The sequence below is a fragment of the Cherax quadricarinatus genome, chromosome 73 (genome assembly GCF_038502225.1).
Source record: "Cherax quadricarinatus isolate ZL_2023a chromosome 73, ASM3850222v1, whole genome shotgun sequence".
NCBI classification, from domain to species: domain Eukaryota; kingdom Metazoa; phylum Arthropoda; class Malacostraca; order Decapoda; family Parastacidae; genus Cherax; species Cherax quadricarinatus.
The window spans coordinates 3953967-3965266 of record NC_091364.1 but is presented as its reverse complement, the minus strand read 5'-3'; the positions used below and the strand labels follow the sequence as shown (position 1 = coordinate 3965266).

The 11300-nt window shown below is 41.9% G+C and overlaps 1 protein-coding gene across 4 annotated transcripts in view; it reads left to right on the top strand.

Moving 5' to 3' along the window:
• The first annotated feature begins 214 nt into the window (after window positions 1–214).
• The window catches only part of LOC128701179 (uncharacterized), a 185745-nt gene continuing 174659 nt past the window's right edge, over window positions 215–11300 (top strand). For all 4 annotated transcript variants that reach the window (XR_011394034.1, XR_011394035.1, XR_011394036.1 and 1 more), the window contains exon 1: window positions 215–414. Coding sequence is in view for 1 of the 4 variants with exons in the window: in XM_070100552.1 (XP_069956653.1) it covers window positions 301–414 (114 nt within the window). In the remaining 3 variants the exon portion in view is untranslated. The remainder of the gene's footprint in view (window positions 415–11300) is intronic.

The window sequence follows — 11300 nt, the reverse complement described above, 5'->3', positions numbered from 1 at the left end:
GCATTCAGGTTTAATTCAGAGAACTGGAGCACACATCCAGTTCCCTAGATCAAGAGCCCCCTTGAGGGATATAAACATCACAGTAATACGATTTCTCACATTGCATGCAGTCTACCCTCCGTCTGTTTTCTTTCGTAGTGGTTATAATGAACATTCCAACCGAGAGATGGCGTGGCTAGCACCCCAGCCTGCGGCGCCTCAGTGTGTGTATGACCTGTGTAGTGTAAGGGTGTATGTGTGCGATCACTTAATGTGTTTATTGAAGGGGTTAGCTTCTATAGCCCCAACCCATACCATGGGATGAGGGAAGGAAAATTACCTCTAAGGACTGTACTTCAGAATTTTATTAATCATGTGGATAGTTTAGAAGGCAAGAGGAACGAGGGTGATGATCAGTACGAGCTGGAGTTCCAGGTGAGAATGATACCCAGCCGTCGCTGCCCACATACCTTGATCTAGTTCATACCCGTGCCTCTCACGCACATTTAAACGTTTCCCGGATGCCCTCCTTCATCCATGTGCTCCGTGATCATCTCAGTGGGTCATGTCAGGCTTCAGTACCTGGAGGATCACGTCCATCACTGGGGAACCACAAGTAGTTGAATATTTAATATCGATGGGTATTAAATATTTATGGAGCTTCCTAACGCAGTGATGGATTGCTGAGTGACTGTTTAAGACTGACTTACGGAGGTGTGGGTATGTGGGTGTGGAGTGGGTGAGGGTTGGACCTGAACAGGTAACGACACAGGTGGGCTTAAGTAGGCCTCCCTGAGCCTTCCTGCACGTGGTCTTTGCCTTCCCTTTTTTTCCAGACCTCTTGAGCATTTCTTCAGTCTGATGATGACATGTGTGTATAAGAACATAATAATGGAGGAACACTGCAGAAGGCCTACTGGCCCATACAAGGCAGGTCCTTATCAAAACGACTTCTACCCAAAGCCTGAATAGCCTGCATTAACATTTTTTCCTCTGATTCTTCAATAAATAAAAAGATAATGAAACATTATAAAAACCTTTAACTTTAATAATAATAATAATAATAATAATAATAAAAATATCGAAAACAGCAATAATTCACTTTTTTACTATTTTTGACGAATTAATGCAATGATTCCAATAAATTCCTAATTTGTTTGTTAACGGTAAATTATATACATTAAACCCAAGAAAACCCAACAGATTGGCTCATTTCCATTGTGATTATTCTTTAGATACTGTTTATAAATATGTATGGAAATAAAGCTGATAGTTAATACCTGTGTGGGGAAATAAAGCTGATAGTTAATACCTGTGTGGGGAAATAAAGCTGATAGTTAATACCTGTGTGGGGAAATAAAGCTGATAATTAATACCTGTGTGGGGAAATAAAGCTGATAGTTAATACCTGTGTGGGGAAATAAAGCTGATAGTTAATACCTGTGTGGGGAAATAAAGCTGATAGTTAATACCTGTGTGGGGAAATAAAGCTGATAGTTAATACCTGTGTGGGGAAATAAAGCTGATAGTTAATACCTGTGTGGGGAAATAAAGCTGATAATTTTAAATAAGAGTCCGTAATACAAATCAAAAAAAGTCACACAATATAACGCGACTCCTTATTAGCAACGTTTCGCTCACATAGTGAACTATATCAAGTCACAACCAGACGTAGACAAATATTGCAATACCAGAGGAGTTAACATGGTATATGATACCATCACGTAATTGGAATTTAGACACCATATAAAAAAATACAGTACCTTTATGTGAAACGTTTCGCTCCTGGGATCCTGTAGTAAGTTATTTAGCTACAGGTATACATAAATACAATTATCATACATAGTGTAAATTACATAAGGTAACCCATTGGGGTCCTTGACTGGGTTTATATAAAAAAAATTGGCTGATACCAATACTCCAGTTTAGGCTGATACCAATACTCCAGTTTAGGCTGATACCAATGTTATCAAAGTTAGCCAATACCCATCGATGCCGATACCATCAAAATTAATCGATACCATTTTAGACCCCAGGGACATTTATCATGCATAGTAATGTACGTCACTTCCAGTCTTCTTTGTATTTTGCATCTCATGGATTCCAGTGGAAATAAATAACTTAATCTGATTTTTTTGGATTATCTTACATAATTTACACTATGTATGTTAATTGTATTTACGTGTACCTGTGCCTAAATAAACATACTTATCTCTTTTCCAACTAATCAAAGAAGTCAGTTGTGTTGACGAAAAAAGTGTATGCAAATTATTATATTTCTCTTTGGTCATAAATTTCGTATTATTACTGATGCATATCGACCGTAATGGAAATAAATCGCACTGTATTTCACCCTCAGTTTATGCATGGGACTGTAATATATTGCAACTGCATAGATGTGTAACAGTCATGTATGGTGAAAGTTTGCTTTTAATATTCCTGATGAATGACCCATAGACAGAAAATGTCTCCACAGGATCACAAAGATTTTAAAGTCGAGACAGAGGATTGTTTCTCTCTCTCTCAGGCTTTAGCGTTTGGTTTTGATAATAAACCTACCTACCTCTCTCTCTCTCTCTCTCTGTCTCTCTCTCTCTCTGTCTCTCTCTCTCTGTCTCTCTCTCTCTCTGTCTCTCTCTCTCTCTCTGTCTCTCTCTCTGTCTCTCTCTCTCTCTGTCTGTCTCTCTCTCTGTCTCTCTCTCTGTCTCTCTCTCTGTCTCTCTCTCTCTCTGTCTCTGTCTCTCTCTTTCTCTGTCTCTCTCTCTCTCTCTCTCTCTCTCTCTCTCTCTCTCTCTGTCTCTCTCTCTCTCTGTCTCTCTCTCTGTCTCTCTCTCTCTCTGTCTCTCTCTGTCTCTCTCTCTCTCTCTCTGTCTCTCTCTCTGTCTCTCTCTCTCTCTGTCTCTCTCTCTGTCTCTCTCTCTCTCTGTCTCTCTCTGTCTCTCTGTCTCTCTCTCTGTCTCTCTCTCTGTCTCTCTCTCTCTCTCTCTCTCTCTGTCTCTCTCTCTGTCTCTCTCTCTGTCTCTCTCTCTGTCTCTCTGTCTCTCTGTCTCTGTCTCTCTCTGTCTCTCTCTGTCTCTCTCTCTCTCTCTCTGTCTCTGTCTCTCTCTGTCTGTCTCTCTCTCTCTCTCTCTCTCTAGCTGTTTTCAAGAAAGTTATACACATTCTTCATGACGCAAATTTTTAATGGCAGAACAAAAAAAATCCTTTTTTTTGCACATTTTCCCTTCTACCACTGATCGACTTACAGCCGTTATTCCATATATATTTTATTATTATTTTGGTCGAGAACCCGGTAAACCCATCCTTGTTTACATACTGTAATAGAGTAAAAAGAAGATGAGCATTTATCTAAGAAGAATCATAATTCTTAATACTATCTCCTTTAGGGAGACATTTTCATTAGACCCGATTTAAATCCACTGGGATCCCATATATCAACTAGGGATGTGCCAAAGTATCGGTATGGATCTAATATTGTGTATCGGTATCAGCAAAAAGATTTGGTATTAACGAAACAAAAACTGGCGCCTCGTATTACCTAAAAAATGCGGCATTATATATTAACGAGAAAATAGTGGGGTTTACCTGGAGTTTACCTGGAGATGGTTTCGGGGGTCAACGCTCCCGCGGCTCGGTTTGAGACCATGGTGGGATGGGGGGCTTATAAAAGGAGTGGGGATCTATTAAGGTTTCAACGAAAAAAAAAAAGCTCTACATCAACAGCCTGATGGATCAGGCAGTCATCAGGACCCTTGAGAGAAAAAAAAAATACCCGACACATGTCACAGGTAAATCACAGGTAAAAATAGCTGGGTTGACAAGACCAGCACGGTACTTCTAGTACATGATCAAAAATGAATATTTCGTATTTTAAACCTGCGTGTATTGACTGGTGGCTCAGACTGCATAACACTGCCTGATATGAGGAAGGTTCATAGGGTATTAAATGCCCAGGGAGGGGCAAGGCCGCGGGCAGGCCCCTCCCCCCTATGCCTCCCTTCCCTCCCCCCCCCTACAAACAAAACTGCCCGCATTAGTATTCAGTAGATGTGTTCTTACCGTAACTTGCTGCATCCTTGCTTGAGGCTCTGGTCCAAATGATTTACACACACACAAATACACACACACACACACACACACATTATATATATATATATATATATATATATATATATATATATATATATATAGATATATATATATATATATATATATATATATATATATATATATAATGCCGAATAGGTAAAACTGGTCAATTAGAAAGAACTCGTTTAAAATTAAGGCCTTTTTAAAATTTTCTATTATACGTTTAAAGATATATCTTTTTCATTTATGTTAATGTAAAAATTAATGATTTTGTACGAAAGGAACCTTAGAAAATTTACCTAACCTTATTGTAACAAGCACAATTTAATTTAGCCTAATCCAACTAAATATATTTTAAATAAGTTTGCAATTTAATAAATAAGCACAATGAAATGTACTTTTTTCGTTAGGTTCAGAATGTTTTTTTGCAAAATTATTGCATACACAAATTTTCGCTTGCCTTATTCGGCAAGACGAGCGTATTATTGTAACCACGAACGAGTGGCATTTAAGACACTGCGACTAGCCAAGGACTCGAACCCATGTGGTTTTGGCGTGCCTCATGGTGAGCGAAAGTCACATGACGCTCTAACCCACAGGACCACCAGATCCTTTGGTGGTCCTGTGGGTTAGAGCGTCATGTGATTTTTCCCTCACCATGAGGCACGCCAAAACCACATGGGTTCGAGTCCTTGGCTAGTCGCAGTGTTGTTATTGTTGTGTGTGTGTGTGTGTGTGTGTGTGTGTGTGTGTGTGTGTGTGTGTGTGTGTGTGTGTGTGTGTGTGTCCTCATCCACTTGTTTCCGTGGTTCAAAAAGAAGAGGATAATGATTTCTTGCTTCGTTAACTATATGAGTTTGAGGGGAGAGATGAACTCTAGCTCTTGACCCTTATACAAGGGGGGATGTCTTCATGCAGGTGAACGACTCTTGATCCGAATAATCGAGACATGAGCTTCACAGTGAATCAAACCTGAAGTCTCCCAGCTCAGGCTGACACTACTGAAGTCTCCCAGCTCAGGCTGGCACTACTGAAGTCTCCCAGCTCAGGCTGGCACTACTGAAGTCTCCCAGCTCAGGCTGACACTACTGAAGTCTCCCAGCTCAGGCTGACACTACTGAAGTCTCCCAGCTCAGGCTGACACTACTGAAGTCTCCCAGCTCAGGCTGACACTACTGAAGTCTCCCAGCTCAGGCTGACACTACTGAAGTCCCAGCTCAGGCTGACACTACTGAAGTCTCCCAGCTCAGGCTGACACTACTGAAGTCTCCCAGCTCAGGCTGACACTACTGAAGTCCCAGCTCAGGCTGACACTACTGAAGCCCCAGCTCAGGCTGACACTACTGAAGTCTCCCAGCTCAGGCTGACACTACTGAAGTCTCCCAGCTAAGGCTGACACTACTGAAGTCTCCCAGCTCAGGCTGACACTACTGATGTCTCCCAGCTAAGGCTGACACTACTGAAGTCTCCCAGCTCAGGCTGACACATCTCGCTTCTAGCACTACCTTGCCTGGACTTACAGGTACACCACACTGGGACAGACAGGAGAGTACTTGGGAAGTTCACCCCGAGGTTATCACTTTCCAGTCTAATTTAAAGACTGTCGTGTATTATTTGTGTGTACAAGTCAAGGGATGTAGAGACTCTCCCAGCTCTACACTCCTTCCCGGACAAGGAAAGGCGAGGAAGAAATAGCAAAGGAGACGAAGAAGAAAGGCATAAAAATAGTGTAAAGGAGGAGCAAGAAATAGAAACGGAATGAGTTGAAAAGAGGAGAATGAGTTGAAGATAAAGGCAAGAATAAGCGTAAGAATAAAGGAACACTGCAGCAGGCGTACTGGCCCATAGAAGGCAGGATGTAATGGTCGAAAAGGAAGGAATGTATGGGGAAGGAGGATGACAGTAAGCCATGGAGGAGAGGAAGAGTTGGGAGGATGATTACACAGTGTAACGCGGTAAACCCGTGTGGGTCATTCAAGCCAATTACCAGTGAAGACTTGATCCTCTCTCCGCTGACAACCACGCTCTCTAACTGTACCTACCCAGTATATTGCTCCAGTATCGATACTTAGAAGCTTTATTCACCTTCATCTCTTTCCAGTGCCCTTTTTAATTCCGAATTTGTCAAATCTGACTTCATGTGAAGTCCCTCGATCTGTATTCCTTAGAATGACTACATCGACTCCAGGCTGAGGGACTGATTACCTCAAGCAATAGGTGTAGTAGTAGTAAAATGTAATCAGTCCAACCTTGGAGAACTAGTATTTGGAATGGTCAGTTCTTCAGCCTGGTTTAAGAGTTCAGCTCGTGATATCGTTCCAGACCATTAGCTCTTCTCTAAGCTGAGGGACTGACCACCTCAAATACTATTTCTCCAAAATTGATGGACTGATTACGTCTTCATTTCACTACTATACCGACTGCATCTGTATTTGACTAAAGAAGCTTACTGTGTTGGAGAAACGTTTCAACCGTAGAGATACCCAACAGTTACACATCTGTCTTACTCATGAACCCAGTCGCATGTCTGATTCGCCATCGTTAGTGAGGTTGTGTTGGAAAGAATAGCTGAGAGCAGGACAGATGTCTATGTGAAAAAAATATTACATTTCTACGGAACGCTAAACTCTTAGGGATCATGTAACGCTTGGGGAACGGGAGGCAATCCGATTTGATCCGAGGGAGGGTTTATCTACGTCCTTGGATCAAGAATCCTTCACCGGCATCAAGGGCCAAAAAATAAAGGAATTTTAAGAACAGCGAGCCAGTGGTATAAGGAGTGAAAGAGTATCGTAAGGAGAACTGGAGAAGGAATGGAGGGGAGGAAGAATTGGAGGAGAGGATAGAATGGGAGAGGACGGAACAGATAAATGGAAGAGAAAAATATAGGAGGGAAGTAAGGGGTGGGGAAACAGAAGAAGATATGATGAAAGAAAAGGAATGTAAAAAAGGAATGGAGAAGGAAGGGAAGAAGAAGAAAGGAGGGACACATCCAAAGGACTCTTGAAGTTGAAGCCTCTTGATCTAAGACACAGTCAGTGTGTCCAGCCCTTTCATTAACTCAAAGCTGAGTCCTCTTCACGACACGGGAATAAAGAAGAGTGTCACAATGGCTTACACCCCACACACAGTGACGGAGTATAGCTCTTGTCCCTCTGCCAATGAATATGGAATAACTTTAATGAAAGGTCGTAACTCTTCGCTGCCAATGAAAACAGCATCCAGCAGCTCTCCCACTGTGCCATGAAGAACTAGGAATGAGATCTTCCAGCATGATAATGGAGACACTTTGGGCAACATTCGATAATCTTTATTCTGGAAACGCCAACCAGTGGCTTTTTGAGTCCAAAACACACAACGGTGGAAAATGAAAAGTTTGAGGTAATCTGTCCTTAGCCATCAGTCCATAAATCTTGATCGATACAAATCTCGAGGCATGCCACACGACATTCTTAAGTCTAATACCTGTGTGTGTATGTTTCAGTTACATGGCAGGATAATAGTGCTTCCCTGGATAATTACGTTGCTATCAAGTAGGCTTAGTTGTTTCACTATTTCTTCACGTTTTCGATTGAATTTATCCAAACCATTATTCCAATACTAAAATAGAACTGGAAGTGTAAAAATGCCGAGCAGGTTCAGGAGTTAAGTGCATATCTACTAAGTGTGAGCCTACTTTTGGCCTACCCTGTATAGGAGGATGATAATGCTACCCTGGATGATTGTTACGAATCATCCTGGAACAGTATACTGCAGCATCTGTGGTGCTTCAGGCCAATGGCAGCGCTGTATAGCCCTTGTGGCTTAGCGCTTCTTTTTTATAATAATAATAATAATAATAATAATAATAATAATAATAATTCAGGTCAATGATTTCCACGTGTATAATGAAGAATTTGAAATAATATACAGTGAAAATAAAATTTTGAAATGGTAAATTAAAAAAAATATATATATAGGAACTGAGCAAGAATACTTCCTCGAAAATACTGATGTAATAATATTTATGTTTATAGGTACATGATACAACTTGTACAAGCCATAGCTGACGTCAGTGACATACTGTTTAGAAAGACCTTGGTTATGAGGAGCGTTTCTGGCAAATTAGGTTAATTTTGTCCCCAGGATGCGACCCACACCACTTGGGGACTATTTTACTGCTAGCTGGTGTCTTGAGGAAATACGCCCGAAGTTCCACCCGTACCGGGGATCGAATCAGGAATTCAATGTGTGAGCTGAGTGCGCTACCAACCGAGCTAGGGGACGCCTCATGATTACGTTATCTCTTAATTAAACTTGAACAATAGGTGATTGTACTTAACTGACAACTGACGTTAAATGCTCCAGACATGACGACCCGCCACTGGAGCTTTTGGTCATCTGACCGAGGCCTTCCACTGGCTTACCGGTCCACCCCTTTAAATAAGAACATAAACGAGGAACACTGCAGGAGGCCTACGGGTGTGACTATATCAGAGGTTCTCCGAACGTCAGTCTCAGGTCCATCCTGACAAGTCTTCAAACACTGGATCACACTAACTCGGTCCTCCCCGCAGTCAGGACGGAAACTATGGGGGGTGTAAATTGTTCATTACCACTGTAACTTGTTCAGCTATCAAAAACTTTGCTGCCCAGTCCCTGGACCCATTATGCACCTCTGTAATGTTGAGGTACAGTCCCTGGACCCATTATGTACCTCTGTAATCTTTTGACCACCACCCAAAGGATGGGTATGGGGTGCATAATAAACATAGAGTAAACTGTGGTGGGGGGTTGTGCAGGTCACCCCCATTCCCGTTAGTATCATTAACATAATCGTATACAATACCCAAAAGTTAAAGGTATTAGACACATGTGTATTATGGATACCCAAGTGTTACACATATGCAGTAGAGATACACCATATGTTGCACATGTGAATTAAAAACACCCAGGAATTGCACATGTCTCAATGCCCCAGTCAGTACCTAGAGATACACCATATGTTGCACATGTGAATTAAAAATACCCAGGAATTGCACAAGTGTCTCAATGCCCCAGTCAGTACCTAGAGATACACCATATGTTGCACATGTGAATTAAAAATACCCAGGAATTGCACAAGTGTCTCAATGCCCCAGTCAGTACCTAGAGATACACCATATGTTGCACATGTGAATTAAAAACACCCAGGAATTGCACATGTGTCTCAATGCCCCAGTCAGTACCTAGAGATACACCATATGTTGCACATGTGAATTAAAAACACCCAGGAATTGCACATGTGTCTCAATGCCCCAGTCAGTACCCAAGCTTAAAACTACCGGTATTGGCTGTGAACTATTATACCTGCGTTGAATAATTGTTACATTATAAATAATATAACAAGTATAGTCCCCCCACTCGAAGCAGGTTCCTTGATGCGCCACTTCCCAGAATTAAGCCCGAGAGCCTTGTATCCTCTCCCCCTCCCCAACAGGCAATGAATAACCCCTACGGATTTAGCGCTCCCCCGTAATAATAAGTATGTAAAGTAAAAGGACATAAGTGCAACTAATGTGACAATTTATTGTGGCGACGTTTCGCTCTCCAGGAGCTTTATCAAGCCATTACAAACAATACATGGACACAGAGGGTATATATAGGCTCACTCTGAGCCTATATATACCCTCTGTGTCCATGTATTGTTTGTAATGGCTTGATAAAGCTCCTGGAGAGCGAAACGTTGCCACAATAAATTGTCACATTAGTTGCACTTGTGTCCTTTTACTTTACATATTGTCGGTAATTCTACCAACTTTATTACATAATAAGTATAGTTATTTTGCATGACGTAGCTGCCGCCACTCCTGACACACTGACACAGGTCAGACTTAACCAATAGTGTTAATTACTCACAAAGGGTAGTTATAACTCATTACTTTTTATAAACTACCAGTTACTGGCAGGTATAACTACCACCCGGGATGGTTATCTACCATTATTATTATTATTATTATAATCATGGGGAAGCACTAAACCCGTAGGGTTATAAAACGCATATGGGTGGGGGGGGGAGGGAAGGTATTCAGGCTCAATTCAGGGAACTGGGGCACATATCCAATTCCTTAGATCAAGAGCCCCTCACTAGCGTCAAAGAGCCCCCCTTCAGGGGGGGGGTTATCTACTATCTACCATCCTGCCATACTTGTATGGCAGGATGGTAGTGCCTCCCTGGATGATTGTTGTCTACCAACCTACTACCCATTTTCATATATTTGCATATAATCAATCTACTAATTACATAAAATTGAGGGTATAATCTGGCAGCGGGGAGAATTTCCTCCTCCGAGAAGAGCGTACGATTACCAACGCTGTAAACGGCTACAGCATTTCGCGCTGCCAGACGGAAAAAGCCTGTATGTTATTTTCGTTATTAACAATGAACCATATGTAAGAAATAATGTATAATAACATTACCTCCAGAGCGTGCAGAAATTGACGTATTGTTATGGAAAGTCACCGGAGTAATTTCGTTGTAAAATGAACGCTTATTATGCAACGAGAACGGGTTGCATATTGCAGGAACAAAGAAGTCTTGAGAGGTGGACCAGACGAGTTCTTGCAGTGGGTGGCTGATCAGGCGGGCTGTGATGCCCTGCGGCCAGCATACAGTAGCCAGGCTAATCATTGAGGTAAATGCTGAGTCTTGTCTCCCACCTGTGTGTGTGTGTGTGTGTGTGTGTGTGTGTGTGTGTGTGTGTGTGTGTGTGTGTGTGTGTGTGTGTGTGTGTGTGTATCCTCCAAGGATGTGAGGAGAACCTTGCCTTTACCTTTAATATAATCTTTATGAGTTTCCAGAGTTTCTCTACTCCTGGAGCCCGGCCATGGGCCAGGCTCGTCTGGTGCTTGCCTGGTCAACCGGGCTGTTACTGTTGGTGGCCCGCTACCCTCTCCCCTTCCTCGAATTAAACCTCACCTCCAGTTCTCCAAAAAGTATAAATCGGTCATAAAATACTGTTCTATATAATTCGCGTCTTGTTCGTATTGTTATCTTGTTATATGTTATCAATACCTGATAATAGCTCTCGTACCTTGCTATTTTTTTTTTGGGGGGGGGAGAGGTAGAGACAGGTTTAAATACATCCGCAGTGTGTGGCTTCCATGGTCTGATAGTTACGCAGTGGGAACATCCGCAGTGTGCTGCTACACTATTCTGTGTGATAGTTACATTGTGGGAACAAAAGATAGCTGTGTTTCCCTGTCATATTCCA